Below are 19315 nucleotides of genomic sequence, written 5' to 3'. Positions count from 1 at the left end.
CTTTTATTTATTTAAAAAAAGATGAATGTTATCAAATTACCTAAAATTTAATCTATATGTAAATGAAATTTCCTTAAAAAAAAGTATTTTCCATAATTTTGTTTTCGCCCTAAAAATTATGTTCTAATTGGAAAAAATAATGGAACAAATTCATTAAATTTCGAGAGACTTTAAATTTTCGTGGCACGCTTTTCTCATATATCCGGTATCTCAGACTCTTATTGACTTTCCACTCAAGTCCATCAAGTGATTAGAAGTAAGAGTCCCCCATCCCTTTAAAGAACGGAGGCAAAAAACTCATCCATGTTTCTTGGGATGCATGATTCACTTGATTACTATATATACATCACTACTCCTTTCATCGAAATCGTATATAATTTGTAATTTAAAAGAAACGTCAACATTATTAAAATTATATTAACAATATTAAAATAAATTTTATAAAATAAAATTCAATGATTACAATAATGCCTTTAGAATATGACCTGTTTTTAAGTCTCCAGCTAAATTAGTACTGATATAGTATTTATAGCAGTTATGAAAATTTCCGTAATGGATAATTCCAAAGGGATGAATTCTCTTTTCAACTGAATAATTAATTGCAGAAAAGGTTCTCTTATCTTGATAATTAGCGATTGCATTATTGAAACTAATGTAATTATTTAACAACGTGAAATAATTGATGACAAACTTTATACTTTTATTTGATTTTTTTCTTATAATTTAATTGTGCATCTGGTTAATATAAAAGTTTCGATTCTTCTTCCTACTAACTTATAAATTCACATTTTTTTATTTTGACGAAATTTTTGAAATAGTTTTTGCAAAGTATTTGTTATATTTGCAATTCATGAATTTGCAATTAGTAAATTATTTATTTTTTCAGTCTAAAAAATTTATGGAATGGGGTAGTATTTAGTATGTTAAAAAAATTGTTCCACATTTCTTAAATTTTGTTTATAGTATTTTTAAGAAGTTTGTGAATAAAAGTGAGTAGTGACTTACAGTTTCTCGTACAGCGCCAGCGTCCACTTTCTAACTCACCTGTATGGTTACCACCCCCCAACAAGAAGGCGGCGTTCGATTAGCAATTGATGACAATGCCAACGCACCTGAGAACCGGCAAGGACTAACTTCCGTGAACTCTGAACGAAGCATCGTTTCTTGTACATGATTCAGTGTATCAACAACCTTATTGCAGTTGAAGCAAAAATATTCTTCTTAGCAAGAAATCATTAATATTTCATGAATATACCTTTAAACGAATGACTAGAAAATTTTCCAACGTGAATTTTTTAGACTGACTTGAAAAATTATTTATTTCATCTATTTATTGTGAAATGGTAATTCAATACTCAAAATTAAAATTCGATTATTATAAATAAAAAATAGTTAAAGGCTGATTCTATCTCAATTCATGCAGAGCGAATAGGTTAAAAATTCTAAATCAAGTTAAAGGTAATTTTTCTTGTTCTTTAGGACAAATAAAGAGACACGTATTTTTTTATTTAGCGAAAAAAAATTTTTTAGCGGAGTTATGAGTGTTTGAAAATTTTAGGACATATATTAATATTAATCAGCCTTTAACTATTTTTTATTTATAATAATCGAATTTTAATTTTGAGTATTGAATTACCATTTCACAATAAATAGATGAAATAAATAATTTTCAAGTCAGTCTAAATCAGCCTAAATAAAATTAAATCATAATTTGATAAAATAATTATTAAAGAAAATTGATAAATATAGAATACAGTTTTGACAAGCAGAAATTGTCTATTTTGAATTTTTAAAAACTAACATCTGATTCGTCATCAGCGACCCCGAAAACCCCCGAGCAACAAGTTTCAGGTAAAATTAAAAGATTTTTAAAAAAATCATCCGCCATCTTGGATACGCCATTTTGAATTTTGAAAATCTGGCTTTAGATTCGTAATCAGCGACCCCGAAAACTATGGAAATCGTTACACTTATGTTTTTTAACCTGCCAGTTCTGCCAGGGTGTGAAAGAGTTATGTCAGCCGAAGCAGGAAGTACTTGAGGGAAAGTCATAAGGTGAAATGATTCTTGGTCACGGTCGCAAGTGATGTTAAGTTGATGCATATACAACAAACACAGGTGGGGGATCACAAAAGGTGCGTAATCACCGCATGCATGTTGGAGAAAAGGAAGAAGGGAGCTGAAAGATGGAAAAAGAGAGCTGCATATGTGCGGCCGGAGTGAGAGGAAGTTAAGTTTGGTGAGGGCTCCTACGGGTGAGTACCACTCATTGACTCGTGTACGCCCGCACGTCCGTCTGTCGGTCGGTCTCACTCACATTCATTCGTTCATTGCCAACACCGTGCTTACCATCCCGATTCATTCGCGAATATTGAATTAAAAAAAAAAATCGGATATTGTTTCACAATTTTTTTTTCTTCCTACAAAAGGAATATGTGGTTTTTTGGATCCTTCGTCGCCATCGTCATCATTTCTTTCGCTACCATTCGGATTCAAGCGAGACCTCAACAGATCAAATCAGGTAAGACACTCTATTTATTCCCCCCCAAAGAATCTTCTTCTAGATTGATATCACTCATCCCAGGAAATGGAGAGATGATAATCTCTCCTCTCTGGGCGGTTGACTCCATAATCAAACTTCTTTTCTTGAGAAAAATACTATATCATTTTTTTTTGTCGTTTTGTAAAGAATCAGTGACTTAAAAATCCCAAGTGATTTTCGATGTAAAACTACTGATATGGATAATATATTATATTTTAAAGAAGATGTCAGTGAGAATAAGTGAAATTATAATTGCAATTAGGTGTAATTATCGAATAGTTATAGTGGTTATTGAAAATTGATTTCGATTAAAGGGAAGTGATTACAGTTGGAAAGGAGATGAGGGAGAGTTACTGCTGTCAAATGTAGCAAAGTTGCGCGACAACTTGTCAATTAGTGAGACACTTTACTCTTCTTCGATGGTCATCTATCAGGGACAAACGTACCGCGCGGTTCTTCACTAAAAGCGCAATACAAACAACGTCAATTGATACTGGAACAGTCGTGCTTGTTTTCATTTCAACTTTATTTCACGTTTCCATCAATAACTCAACTTCGAGAGTGGTGTCCAATTGTACTTCAGTCGTTTTTCACCCCCAGCCCTCTCCTCTTAAAAAAACACACCCAAAGTCAAAGTACAAATTGTGTGTTTGCTTTTTTCAACCATCAACTTTCGGGTATTCATTCTAAAAATAGTGATGTGATTGATTCTTGATGGTTGGAGCGAAAAAAATAAAATCTCAATATGAGAGCAATATTCCGTTTATTAATTACTTTTTGTATTTTATTGTTAGTTTAAGAATATTTAGCTACAAAAAAAGAATTTTTTTCTCCATTTAAGAGGATGTTTAATAGATGATAAATTTTTGAAAAGTTCATCTAACTGGCATTAATTTTTTTAGATTTTAAATTGTTTCACTAAAATTCGGATTATTTCTAATTGATGTTGGCAGGATAACATCTCTTAGAGTTGTATTGCTTTCTTATGGAAATCTTTGTATATAGTAAAAATGACCCAGCACTAATTGCATTAAAAATATTTTTCTGTTAAATTTTTTATACTTTTGGAATTTATAGTTAAGTGAAAATTTACTTCAGGTAAATTTTAAGTCATTTTAAGTCAACTAAAAAACGTTTTTTTTACAGAAACATTTTTTTCGTTGATTTTTCTGTCTATTTTTAGATACAGTGGACTCTCGATAAATTGAATCTTTATGTACACAAAAAAGAATTCAAATTATCGAAAGTTTTATTTATCGAATGTTTTAAATATCAAAATTTTTTCGAGGAACCCGAAATTATTTATTGAGAAAGTTGATTGTATTATCAATTATAAATATTTAATGCCCCCAATAATGGAAGAGAAAATTTTTAAAAACCAAATATGTTATTAGAGGTTTTTATGGACGCTGATTATACGAATTCGAGATTAGTTTTTCAATATTCAAAATGGCGGATCGAATATGGCGAACAAATTTTTTTAAATTCCTTAAATTAGCTTGAAACTTGATACTCGAGGGATTTTGGGGTCACTGATTACGAATCTGATGTTACTTTTCTAAAATTCAAAATGTCAGATTCAATATGGCGGAAGGCTGTTAAAAGTCAAGTGCAATTTGCTTGCAACTTCTTATTTCGGGGAATTTTATGGCCGCTGATTTCAAATCCGATTTTATAGTTTTTCAAAATTTATATTTGATACACTATTTTAAAATTTTGAAAAGGTAACATCAGATTCGTAATCAGAAACTTAAAAAATCCCTGAGTAACAAGTTTCATGCAACTCCAAATTTTTTTTTTAAATTCGCAAATTTTAACAATTGTTTATAATTTTTTTTAAACAATAGCAAATTTTAGATAGCTTCTGGTCTACATATTTTGGAAGCCCTCTCTTTGCTTAAGATAACGCACTACATTTGATTGAAAAATATTAATTTTGTTTATTAATATAAAATATAATATAAAACAAATAATATTTGTTTTGTAGAAGGGACATATACATGTCCCAATAGTAAGCAAGTCAGTAAACAAGTAAGTAAGCAAGCAAGTATGTAAGTATAAAAAAGAAGGAAATAACTTGCTTACTTCCTAACTTGCTTATTTTCTGTTTGCTTAATTGCTTACTTGTTATTTACTTACTTTCCTTCTTGCTTACTTACTTGCTTATTTCCTTTTTGCTTCCTTGCATATACTTGATTATTTGCTCAGATCAGGATCCTGGTAAAACTGAATTCGGTGAATTTTGACAAATCGTTGACTTGGTTTTCATTTGAAGTAAAATTCCATTCATAGTAAAAAATAATAAATAACACCAAAATGGATTATTTTAATCTTTTTTGGTGTTAATTTAATCTACAAAGATTTTTAATACCTCACAATTTACTATGTAACTAGTTTTAATTCGTCATGTTAGATTTTTCTAATTTTCTTGGTATTCAGGGCTTTATTGGGATTAATATTTTTATCATAATTATTTAGATACTTTGGTATCTAAATATGATAAAGATCTTTAATTATGAAGGGATGTTCTATTGTTAAAAAATTTGTACTTCATTAACATCCAATTTTCAAACTCTATTTTAATTTATCATTCATTTTCATAAAATGACATTGAGTTTGCCTCAACATTATGGAGACCTTATCAAAGTTATCTAATGACGGACAGTGAACGTGTTCAGAATAGATTTTGCGATTTATGGCTAGACAAACCGGTATTCCATTTGATTATACTACCCAGTGAGAAATTTCTCACCGGTCCAATATCGGTCCAATATTGGGAGCCAAGAGACCGATCATCGGTCCAATAAAGGCTCCCAATATTGGACCAATATGGGCTGATGCTTGGGATGTAACGGCATCGCCAATCATCGGTTGTCAATATTGGTCCAATATTGGCCGAATATTGGCAACCAAGAGAAAAAAATTTTTTTAAATAAATTTTTTTTAATTAAATAATAATAATAAAAAATTAATGTTTATAATTTTTGTTTAATATATTTATTTGTTTAATTATTTATTTTTAATAATTCATGTAAATAATAAATAATTTATTATTTATAAATTATAATTATTTAAAAATGCAGCAGCTATTATAGGAAATAGCATTCTGCAAAAAAATTCTATCATTGAAAAATCAATGATAGGCGAGAGAAATCCGCGTCTTTAAATAGATTCGCAGATGATAGACAAGAGATATCCGCGTCATTAAACGGATTCGCAGATATACTCTGGTCTCGCGACGAATCTCTCGATACTTATATACACTGGAGTCGCCGTGTCAGTTGCGAGAACGGTTACAGCGTCCCTCTTTCGGCAGAGATAAGAATTGTCACGTAAACTGCGGGTATAATAAGGCGGTCGGTAAAGCGATTTAGCAGTTTACGTGACAATTCTTATCTCCGCCGAAAGAGGGACGCTGTAACCGTTCTCGCAACTGACACGGCGACTCCAGTGTATATAAGTATCGAGAGATTCGTCGCGAGACCAGAGTATATCTGCGAATCCGTTTAATGACGCGGATATCTCTTGTCTATCATCTGCGAATCTATTTAAAGACGCGGATTTCTCTCGCCTATCATTGATTTTTCAATGATAGAATTTTTTTGCAGAATGCTATTTCGATTATTTCCTAATAGTTGCTGCATTTTTAAATAATTATAATTTATAAATAATAAATTATTTATTATTTACATGAATTATTAAAAATAAATAATTAAACAAATAAATATATTAAACAAAAATTATAAACATTAATTTTTTATTATTATTATTTAATTAAAAAAAATTTATTTAAAAAAATTTTTTTCTCTTGGTTGCCAATATTCGGCCAATATTGGACCAATATTGACAACCGATGATTGGCGATGCCGTTACATCCCAAGCATCAGCCCATATTGGTCCAATATTGGGAGTCAATCGGCGCCCAGCACGGCAACCAATATTGGACCGATATTGGACCGATTAAAGTCTATTGGCAATTTCTCACTGGGTATAGCCATGATTACACAAATTTAAGAGCATCATTCAATGTTCCTTTATTATCACAGAGTTTTTTATATGATGACATGTTATTTTATTTAAAATTATCGATGGTTCAATTAATTGTCCTCATATACTTTGCTTATTTAATTTACATGTGCCTCAGAGATCTGCGAGACATCCACAAGTATTCAATTTTCAAAAACTAGCTATCTTGACAATTCAGTGGTTAATAGGTTGCGAAAGGAGGCAATTGAGCTTATCAGTTTTATTGATTTCAATTTTTTAACTTTAAATAATTTACCCAAATTTAATATTATTGTTATTATTTTTATTCATATATATATATATATATATATATATATATATATATATATATATATATATATATATATATATATATATATATATATATATATATATATATTAGGTAATACGCAATTTTTAATTCTAGTTTAGATGTTGTACATATAACAATATAGATTTTATTGTAATTTTAATTTTCGAGTTGCTCTGCGCAAAACATTTCGATGAACTTTTCAAACATATTACAACCTGTTTGTGAACGGGTAATAAAAGTAAATGTTTGTACATTTACAACTATACTAAAAATGTATACAATGTTAATTTTTTGAAATTGAACTAAATTTAAAATTTATTATAGCTTTTAGAAAAATTGGTCTTGAGGGTTAAAAAGCCAGGGACAAAAATCCATTGAATATTATGTGAAATTCATTTATTTTCTACTTACACTATCCTTCTTATTTTACAAAATTCCTCGTGTTTACTTAATAAAATTAATTAACCCCTTGATGGCTGTCAACGAGATTTCCACTGTTTGGGCCAAAAGTGTGTTGACAAAAATTTTTAATAGATTTTTATGAAACTTGGTACCCTAAGGTTTCTGGGGTCGCTGATTACGAATCTAAGATCAGTTTTTCGAAATTCATAATGTCGGATTCAAGATGGCGGAATTTTTTTCAAAATTCATCGAACTTGCTTGAAATTGGTTAGTCGAGGGTTTTAAGGGTCGCTGATTACGAATCTAACATTAGTTTTCCAAAATTCAAAATGGCTGATCCAATATGACGGTCAATGAAATAAAAAATTGATAAGATTGACTTGAAACTGAATACTCGGGGATTTTCAGGGTCACTGATGATAACGAATCTGAAATCAGTTTTTCAAAATTCAAAATAGCTGATTGAATATGGCAGACAAATCGAAACTTTTTGAAGTTCTATTATATTTATGAAAATTGTAAACTTAACTCTAATATAATTCAATTAATTTTGAAATTTTTGACTTAAGTAAAATTGTTCATTAAATAATTTATACTTTATACCCTGAAAGTTTTCTACACGGCAGTACTCGAATTTATTCGAGAACTCGAAAATACTGAAGTACTATAATTCACTGGACTTCTCGAAGTTGTTTGAGCTTTTCATACAGCTCGACTTGGCTTGACTCGAAAAACGAAAAGCTCCAAAAAATTTGATAAAGTTTAGAGTTTTTTGCACACCTCTAGAAAACAGTTTTTACTTTTTAACCTGAGTCACATTTGTTTAGATAATAAAATTATTGTCTGCAACTATTGGAGATAATAATAAATGTTATTAAAAATAATTTCTGAAAACAGCCAATTGTCCTTATCATTCGTACTGCTTAACCATTTTAAATATTTCACTAGACAACATAATATTTCACTAGTTGTAAATTATAAATTATTCCATTTTAATATATTTACTTAATTCAATACAGAAATGATTGTTTCACAAAATTGAATTCAATAGCATGAGTGCTTTTAAACCAATAATTTTTTTTTTCTAAGTATAGCTTTTAAAGAACTACCTATATCTGTTTTCGAGCAGTGCCTAGAGCTACTCAGAAAAGGTTTTCAACGGTTTCCCTTCCATCTGTCGAGAAAATCCAATAATCTAATCAAATAAAAAAAAGTTTTTGAAAATTGAAATTTTTCGAAAGAAGTAACTTTTTATTATTTAAAGTTTCTTTTGTCATTATGGACATATTAATGATAAAATTTCAACTTTAGTCTAAATTAACGATATTATTTATAATTAATTAGTGCATAATAATTTTCTCATTACTTGTTTGTAAAATAATGTGAATTTTCATATAAATAGAGGAAACAACACTGAAAATCATGAATGACTATCGGGAATCGATAATTGACACTTTGGTACTCTAAATAACCCTTTGAGCCAGTAAATAATCCCTCCGTTTAATGTAAATAACACTTTGTTTCTATTAAATTATACGTAAAATTATTGGATAAATTTAAAATGAAGAGTTTTATATTCAGGAAATGTAATAACGATTTTTCGTTGTAATTTTAGTTTTGTAGAATATTTTTGCAGAGGTATTTCATCATACTATTGATTGAATTTGAATTCTCTAGGATCATTTTGAAATACTTTATGGTAATTTTTTCCGCCGTTAAAATTTTTATTTTATTGCAATCAAAAATATATGTGATGGATGGAAATATTAAATCATTGCAGTGCTGCAAAGATCCATCAAACAAAATTTTTCCACGTCCTATAAATTTCTCATTTTTATTGTTATGCGTTTCTTTAATTTATAATATTATACAATATTCAGCATTGTAACATTTGGAACTGGGTTAAAGAATGTGGATTATATAATAATAAGATGATAATATTAACAAAGAGTACAGAATGAAATTATGATTGGTCACAGTATTCATTTAACTGGTATGTAGTCACAGTACAACGTTCATCCTAATTACTTGTACCGAGAACATACATAATATAATGCTACGGATGAGGAAGAGAGAGAGAGAGAGAGAAAGAAAGAGGAGAAAAACTAGTAGAAATTATCCGACTAGAGAGGAGACGGAAGGAATAGGGACACAAGTTGCTGATTTTTTTGCCTCCTGACCACTAACTAAATGCCAAGTTGGACTAATGTCGTCGTTTTTCCAACTCATCATGTGCGGAACTATCTTGACAGCATTAGTGAAAAGGACGCGTTTTAACGAGCACACGACATTGATTGACCAAAGGGATGTTATTTAAACTTGCATTTCCACGAAAGAAATTAAAATTGCACAAAATATTATGGGAACTAAAGTATACACAGATTTTTTCTGTTTTAATTTAAAAAAAACCTATCTGATAAGTGTTAGGAACGAGTTTCGTAACTTTTTAAATACTTCTTCGAAATAAACAAATATAAAAATGTAAAAACAATCATAAATAAGACACAAACATTTAATAAAAATAATCCTAGAAATTAATCTCAGCTCACCTTCTGTAATGATTTGGGTAAAGAGGGTTAAATGTTAGTTAGAATAAACACAAACAGATTATTAAGCATTACAGGTAACGAGGCTTCGAATGAAGGATTAATGATGAAATATAGGGAGTAATGTGTCCAAGTCAATGAACCAGGATCACAGCACTGTCCAAAACTGCAAAGTTGCAGAACAGCGTCTGTCAATTCAGGAATAATAAACTGTAATAACGATTAATTAATAATTATATTAAAATACCACATTGACAATTTAATGATGTAAAAAGATGACTCTATTCTCTTAAAATTCTGCGAAAGTAAAAAGACACAATTTTTTAACGATTACCATTAAAACTGTGGGTGGTGGAAACAGGTGTGCGGAAGAGCTGACAACATGGATTTCAGGATGTTGCATGCTCGATTCTTCGTCACGTTGAAACGGTAATCCTAAAATTACCAAGAGAAGGCGAGACACACACTAGTGCGGGGTTTAAGGTTGGTGGTTACGGTCAGTGAGAAATGTGAAAAGAGATTATGCCTGTACTCCCCTGGATTCGCTCTATCGTTGGTCGTTGGTCACGAAGCAACCACCCCGTTGAAGAAACTTTTGCTTCCTCTTGGGTTTCTCTCCTATTCCTTTGTCCTCTCTCGTTCCCCGGTTACCCGCGCCAAAAGACCCATCTCAACTCCCAACAAATTATGGCTTGCCGATCCTAGTAATTCTATGAGTTAACGCATTTGCAGTAGCAAGACATCGATTTGCCAGCGACTGTAATTAACAAATTTCCATCACTGATTCTACAGGTTTACTTGGAACACTCTATATATATAGATGTTGATAATTTATAACCCGTGACGGAGTCGAAAAACTTTTCCAACGATGCATAGCTCACTTAGGACCAATTCCAAGACGCATTTTGTTATCAAGTTTCCAAGAAGTCGATTCTTCCCTAACACTTTAATAGCTCAGTCCTTTAAAATAAAAAAATTTCAGGGTTTGAGGACCAGACTGTCCCATTTTTGGCTGTTGAATCCATCTGCGTACCAATTTGGTATTATAAATATCACAATTGATATTAAAACAAAAATGGTCAATAAAAAATTGATACCAAGATTCATCACTAATTTCTTTTCAGAGCCCTACAAAGTCTATTAATAATTAAGGAATGGTTGCCATAATTCGTTCGGTGAAATTTTACAGAAAACAATGTATAATTTCTTCTGGTTCTTTTTGGAATAGAGAAATTCATTATTGATAATAACGTTGGAGAATCAATATAACCATTTAGAATCTTAAAAACAAAAAAGCATGTCTATATAAAGGAATCTGAAAGTAATGAATGAAATATTTAATGAGGTTCTCAGATTATTGTATTCATGCGTTTGTATATATCAAATGATAAATTAAGCTGTCTCGCAGCAAACCGGAGAAATCTATTCTGAACCCTCTCAATTCTATTAAAATATTAAAAGTATAAAAAGGTACCTTAATAATTGAGATATCTTCCAAGAAGTGCTTATACAGATTTTTCAAAGACATTTGCTAAGTTTTAATCATAATCTATTTCTAGTTCAATTAAAACTTTTTGCTGGACTTCAACTGATAGAACATTACTTGTAACATTTTGCGACATAACGACTTTATTGCCAAAAAAATAAAGCCAGTTCTTGAAAGATTGTAAGAAATCCCTTGAATAGTAGAGTGTTTTTATAATCTTATTCGATTTTTGACAAAATTATAAAACTATTATTCAAAATTCCATTCAGAGTGAATACTGGAATAAGCAACAAATAACCATTTATCCAGTTGTTGCTTATTATAAAGACAGAAGTGTTTGCGAAAGCTTTCCAATAATTTCAGAGGATCTCGAACATAAAACAAGTGCAGAACAGTTATTTATGGAAAAAGTCATAATCGAATTAAAAAAGCATTCCATTTAGAAAATAATCTATTTTACAGACGGTGCCATTATTTCCCATAAGTTCAAAGAAATTCAATGAACACTTGCATATTGCTTTTCTTTTGACGGATTCTTGCCCAGCTACTTAGTTGGTTGATCTCATGCGCTTCGTGTAAGTAAATCATACTCATCTGAGTTTTTTTTGCTGAATCTGGAGTGCCCCAGGCTTCTACACTGGGTCCTCTATTACTTTTACTATCTATGAATAACATTAAATTTACTATTAAGCTTACAAATTTTTTGTTATTTGCAGATGATTTGAAGATTTATCGTGTAATTCAAATGGTTTAGATGATTATGAGGAATTACAGGCTTGATGCCCTCCTTATCTGGTGTGATCAAAAGAGAATGCCTTTAAACATTAATAAATGTTATTCTATTTCTTTTTCTAAAAAAAATTCAAATAAAAACTTATATCTATTCAATTAATAACAATATTGTCTTTCTAGAGTATAACAAGTTCGTGATCTTGGTATTATTCTAACAACCTAACATTTGATGCGCACATTTACCATGTTGTTGGTAAATTACTATAAACAATGGGGTTTTTTTATGCGTAATTCTAAATATTTCCATAAGTTATTCGCAATGAGAATTCTCTACCTTTCTTTGATTAGGTCAATTACTGAATTTTGTTTCTTAATTTGGTTCCCAAACGCAAGTGTTCACATTCTTAGACTTGAGCGAGTGCAGAATCGTTTTCTACGTTTCATGGCTAGACTTTGATTTTTATGCTCATGATTATAGAAGTTTAAGAGCTTAGTTGAAAATTCCCAAAATTGAATCAAGATTTCTGTTTGTTAACCTTTATTTTCTTCTTGAAGTAATCAATGGAATTGTAATATATGCTCTTCTGTATTATGTTTAATCAATTTTTCTGCACTAATTCAAATTTTGTGATATGTTACTCCTTTTTATAATTCATTTTATAGAACGAACTATGGTAACAACTCTGTATTTCATAGACTTTCCTTTGAGTCTAACTTATACTCAGAAAATTTGGATTTTTTAATAATAATGCTGCATCTTTTGTTACAAACTTACATACTTTTCCTTATACTGAAAATGGTAATTTTTTACTACACTAAGTTACACATTTTTGCTGCAATTTATCTTATAACATGTTTTCAGTTATTCACTTTGATAATTATTATTTCACTTATGGTTCTGTAAATTTAGTTTAAACTTATGCAAAAATTAAAGGGTCTTAATTGTAACCCGTATATGTCATGAATAAATAAATAAGTCTTCTTAAATTTTTATAAGAAAATAGTATATACAATTTTCTTTTAATAAACAACTGAGACCCTAAGGGATTATTTAAAGAAAAAAATCGATTTTTTGAAATTCCTAGAGTGTCATAATCCCGTAAAGTAGCAATAAATTCATGTAAATTGCATAATTCGACAAAATTAGTAAACTGCGATTATCTCGGAATCTAAAACCGACAAAGTGGTGGCTTTTCATGCTGACGTACACATTATGTTTATATATATGTTACACACAAAGCCCGAAATTATAAAAAGCGCAGAGTGTTCAGTTTAAATTTAAAAAATTTTTTCATTCTAAAAGTTTAATGAAGAACAAAAAAGCGATCTTTGAATAGTATTTAAAACCTTTATTATTTCTTGCTCCGAGGAGTTTTGAAATTTAATATTATTTCTTATTAGATTGTCCTCTGATTCACAACGGTTCTGAGAAACTAATAGGTTCAATAATGTAAGAATCACCTTCTTATATTTATTTTAATAAATTTTCACATAATATACATAATGAAAAATGTGAGAAAAAAGAGACTTGAATTTAAAGGTACATTGCTTCCAACATTTTTTTTTATAATGAGGTACACGTCAAATTATATCATATTGTGAATGAAATTATTTGAATGAATAGTCTATACCTATAATTTTATTTCCTTCTTATTTTTTACTCAATTTTAATATTATGAATTTTATATTCGAAAATTTTGCGCTTTAAAACCAAATTAAAATTGAGTATGCATTTAATTAGAGATATGAATAAGAACCATATTTTATTTAATGTTTATTTAATTTGTGATAAATGTCTTGATTTCATATTTATTTAGTAAAAATTGTATTTTTAGGGCAGGTTGTATGATTTTTTTTATTAAATACAAAATTTCCAAAAATGTTTGACTCGTCATTGTAATTATTCATATTCGTAAATTTGTTGATCCAAATAAATATTCTCGAGTAACAAGTTGAAAGCGAAATCCTTCAACAATATAATTATGTATTACCTTTATTAAAATCTGATATGTTGGATTCTGTATAATTATATATTTTGTTACATTCTTATTGTTTCTTCAATATTCAAAAACACTGAAACAATTGATCAGTAAAACATGCTTCAATTGATTTTTAACAAAATACTTCTTTGAAACTCCAAACGTCTTTCGTAATCTTTTGTTTCAATTTTTTATATCCTTTCCTAAACGAGATAAAAACTTAAAAATAAAAAACATCGTCTATTATAGTTTTTTTCTATTTCAAGAATTTTTGAAAATATAAAAGTTGTTGTTTAATTAATAATAAAAAACTAGTAAAATTAATTAACAATGTAAAAAAATTATTGTTTAAGAAAATAATAGAAAATGTGATAAAAAAGTAATTAAATTTTCTTTAGGAATTGTCTTATATTGTTGATGATTAAATTGATTACTAACGATGTTATTTGATTATTGGACCGTTTGATAAAAGAAAGAGAAGATTGTTTTTATTGCCACTCTACGGCTTCATACTCGTAAAAGAAAGTCCATTTCATTCACTTGTATAAGGTTCGCGTGCTTGCCTCTTTCCCTTCGTTCTCGAATACAAATAAAATACCATCAAAGCTTTTCCCCAAATAAAAGTGTACTTTTTACAGAGTCTCTGGCTCACATTTTTCTGTGACAAGACACACGTGCTCTTCTTTCTTTCTTTTATTAAATTTTAACTTACAGTGTAATGAAATTATTAAAGCAATCCAATACGTATAAAGAATTTATATTTACAGAATAGAAATAAACAGTAATTCCATTATTGGTTTTTAGAGTAATTTTCATATCGACATGTAATAAATTAATTAATTTTTGAATTAATAATTTTAGCATACCAATAAAAATTAATTATAATCAATTATTGTAAATTTTTAATTGATACATTTTACCATTATGCATATCTAATGAGGATAATTATTTTATTTTGCGATTAATTGTCGAGGATTTATGATTCATTTTAAAAGTATATGATGTGGTCTAAAAAACGCCGGTTTGGTATCAAAAAATCATTTTTGACTTTTTTCATGATTTAGATAGAATTTGAGACGCTCTTTTAAAAACCAGAAAGTCATAAATTGTTGATAAGTTGACGAAAATATATAAGAATTTAAAGTCAGATTTTTAAATATCAAAATGGCGGATTCAATATGGCGGGACTTTTTAGAAAATTTGACCGATTTTCAAAATCTGACATCGGATTCGTAATTTTGGATAAAGAAATGATGGTTTTCAGTAAAGATGTCGATAAGTATTATTCATTTTTTAATAAAGTAAAAAGAAATATAAAAAAATTGTAAGATGGAAAAATAAACCATAATTTTGTACAAATTTTTAGCGAATTAAATTAAATTTTAATTTCTATATTATTAGTTAATTTTTGCATTTGAAATATTCAAACTAATATACATTGACAATAATTGTTTGAAAAAATAGGATGAACTTAAAATAAGAAGAAAAAATTGGTTTATAAAGTCTTTTGTATATCTCTCTTTCTTTTTAGGATGAAAAATTAACTATTAGCATGTTTGAGAAATTTTAACGTAAAAATGCGCTTGGTAATCGCTTTTCTCCGCTTTGGGTTATAAAAATTTAATACTTTCATTCTGCTTCGTTGTCGAAAGAAACTGCAGACTTGGCGCTTTGTCAAATGTACAAAGTGCTTTGGTCCTGGTTTAAGAATGAAAATTATTAATCATCATGTGAATTAAGGTAAAGTTTTATTTTAATTCCTTGATCTTTGGATTAAGCTCAAGACTCTTCTTTTGGCTTTTCGCTTGCGAAGTTTTATGTATAAAATTCACGGAAATGGTATTTCAATAGCCAAAAACTAATTCTTATTGAGACAACTAGAAAAAATGGTGAGTATAGACATTTTTTTATGGAATTTTCAGTGTTTCCTACTTTTCTTTGTAGTCGGAAGTGGAGAATTTTTTTTTTAAATATTTAAATTGGAATCTATGTTTTTATGAAGATGGCCACTCTTGTTCCTGATCTATTTATTTTTATTCCTTTCAAAAGTCAGTGAGTCTTTAATTTAGCTCCATAAGAGTTCAATTTGTGATCGGTTTCAGCCGATTCTATGTCAACCTTTAAATTCTGCAGTTTCTGACATTCTACGTCTACCTCATTAATTAGAAATAGTTCTGTTAAGTTGGTATATTAAACACATATATACGAGTCGCATATAATCGTGCTGTCAAGAATACAACATACAGCTCCACTTATATATATATATATGTCTTGCCAGGTGTGTGCAGATGAAGTCAAAGCACTGCGGGAAGGGTTAGTCATTTATTATTGCATAAGATTCAGAACCTGTTCCGGTCCATTCATCGTTCTGCTTTACTCTTCGTTCAAAAGACGATACTAATATATATATATATACACAAGAGTTGACTGTCCATATATTAAACACGTATAATGTTTGCTATATACACAGCATCCCTTTTTCTCTTAATGGTGGGTATTTTATGAAACTTTTTATAATGTCTCTTTTGGTCTTTCGTTTTATTATATTCGTTCAGATAAAAAGTGTTGGTATAATAATCCTTCTCATCGTTGAACGAAATTAAACGAACTGAAACGTTTCGACATTATATGCACCGGACTATTTTCATCCAACCATGTTTTGCAAATGAAATGTTAATCAGTCCGCTGAATAACGAAATATAAGGTAAACATTTATTATCAAACAATATTTTTTTAAATCTTTTTTTTTAATAATTAGATTAATTGGGAAAATTCAAACTCCACATTTTTTTGGAATATGAAATACCAAGTGTGACTGCTGGCGTAAAATCCATAGTTACTCTTTCATTTTATGGTCTAAAAATTATTATGTATCTGTAAAGTGGTAAATTACTTTTTAAATTATGAAAAAAACATAAAATTGTTATACTTCATTTTTGTTTACAAGTACAGATTAATGATTAATTTTCAATTAGTTTGAAACTTGAGGGAAATAAAATATTAAAAAAGAAAAGATAATTTAAGCTTACAAGGTTTTTTTTCCGAAAACGTATCAGTTTCATTAAAACTCTTCTCTAAACTGAAATATAACTACCAGCATGTCAGTTTATGGGCATAAGATAGATCATAGGTTGCGGGTACGATATCTAAAATCGATTTTCAAACTCAGCAACTATCTCACCGAGACTGATAATAATTTATTTTATAAAAAAAAAAAATATCGAAGGGGAAAAATTTCAGTGAATATACTGTTCGTAATGTCTACAATTTCGTAACAATGAACAATGTAAAAACTAAAGAAAATAACATTTTACCTGTAGGGTAAAATAATTTTTTAGTGAGTCAATGAAAAATAGTACCATAAGATTTACTCTTTGGCGAAGAATAAGAAAAGTTTTTGTGAATACCTAATATGACTTTTAAATATAATGAAAATTTTTCGAAAAAACAAACTTTTTAACGCTTTTTCTTGCTTTAAAAAGAAATATTTTATGAAGTGGAGGGTTACACCCTAGCTAGCTCTTCAGGAAAGGGTTTTTAAATCAACCAACTTATAGTCTCACCTCAATTGAAACTAACGTTATCGTTGGGAAACTTTCCTTCTGTTCAAACAAACTTTTCGTATGTTTGCAGACGTGAGAATATATCATTTGATCATGAAACTTTGCAAGGAATGAAACTATGCTTAGGAAAGATTTCATTGATAAAAATGGTTATTCCAATGTTATCCTTTTAAATAAAACTAATAAAAGTGCTCTCCACATGTACGTTATATATATAAATGTAAAATCAACGAATAAATATTTAAAAATAAAAAGAATTTTTTTCGTTTTCTATTTCATTATGAATTTATGAAAGTAGAGTATATAGGACTGATTGAAGGTCCCGATCGAAGAACCGGTTATAATTTTCTCAAGTTAAAAATCATCGTTAAATAAATCAAAAATTTTAAAATTTTAACCCTTTCGCACATCCGGTACATCCACTTACAAAATTTAATAAAACTCTTATAATTTTAAACCAATAAACAATTGATATAGCTTTTTTAATCACCAACGTAACTACTATATATAGAAAAATAGGAAATTACATAGTACTATTATAATTATTATAAACAATAGGTACAATATTGTTAAAAAAATAGAAAAATTTAATTTTTTAAAATTTGCTCAAATTCGCTTAAAACTTTTTACTCAGGGGTTTTCGGGGTCGCTGATTACGAATATAAAGTCAGATTTTCAAAAATTTTCAAAATTCTAGTTGGAAATTTTTTTTAAAATTGCTCTTATTTGCTTGAAACTTGTTTCTCGGGGTTTTTCAGGGTTGCCATTTTGAATTTCAAAAAATTTGACTTCAGTTTCATATTCAGCGACCCTGAAAACTCCCGAGTAACAAATTTTATGCAAATTTGAGCAATTCTGAAAAAAATGTCCGCCATATTGGATCCGCCATTTTGAATTTTGAAAATTTTGAAATTCTGACTTTAGATTAGTAATCAGCGACCCCAAAAACCAGCGAGTAACAAGTTTCAATAAAATCCACTGGTTGTATTTCCCGGGGGCACGAAAGGGTTAAATCATAATTTTTGAAGGTAATTTTTTGTTATTTTTATACAAATACGAAATGCTTCAAAGAAATTAAAATCTTTAATTCCTTTTTAATTTAGAAGGGGAGAATTTTAAGTCTTAAAAATTATAACCCGTTCTTTCATCGGGATCCTCAATTATTAATAGTATTAACTAGTTGTTAATAAGTATGATAATAAAATAATAAATTATTATTAGTATTAATAATTTAATGTTTAAAAATGTAATTCGAACAAAGTTTTTGAAAAAGACAATTATAAAATTTTAAAATTCGTCATCGAATTTGTAGTCAATACTTTCAAAAATCTCCAAGTAATTAGTTTTAATAGAATAATATTAATTTTTAGAAAATTTGTCCTCCATATTTTATCCACCATATATATTTAATTTTTCAAAACTGGCATAGGATTCGATGATGACATTAATTTTACTTACTTCTAGAAATAAAAAGATTAAATAAAATAAATTATATTATAAGCAGAAAAACTGACATATCTTTTTCAAAAAATACTTTATAAGTTCCATATATGGCTTAGACAAAAACACTCGTAACTTATTTAAAGTTTTTGGGGTCGCATGATTACAAATTTGAAGTCAGATTTTAAAAATTCAAAATGGCGGATCCAATATGGCGGAAGAAAAAATATTAAAAATTTAACGGATATGTAGATTTTATGAATTGTTGAATTTGTATAAAAAATGGTCTTAAGGGTATTTTGTTGAA

The 19315-nt window shown here is 28.8% G+C and overlaps 1 protein-coding gene across 3 annotated transcripts in view; it reads left to right on the top strand.

Moving 5' to 3' along the window:
* Positions 1-1918: 1918 nt before the first annotated feature.
* LOC122509212 overlaps positions 1919-19315 on the top strand; it is a 61644-nt gene continuing 44247 nt past the window's right edge. For 2 of the 3 annotated variants that reach the window (XM_043623071.1, XM_043623069.1), the window contains exon 1: positions 1919-2521. In XM_043623071.1, coding sequence (XP_043479006.1) covers positions 2434-2521 — 88 coding nt within the window. In that variant the 5' untranslated portion in view covers positions 1919-2433. The remainder of the gene's footprint in view (positions 2522-19315) is intronic. The other variant, XM_043623072.1, reaches the window with a different exon arrangement.

The sequence above is a fragment of the Leptopilina heterotoma genome, unplaced genomic scaffold (assembly GCF_015476425.1).
Source record: "Leptopilina heterotoma isolate Lh14 unplaced genomic scaffold, ASM1547642v1 Lhet_6, whole genome shotgun sequence".
In the NCBI taxonomy this organism is placed as follows: Eukaryota; Metazoa; Arthropoda; class Insecta; order Hymenoptera; family Figitidae; genus Leptopilina; species Leptopilina heterotoma.
This window is presented reverse-complemented; position numbering and strand designations above follow the sequence as displayed.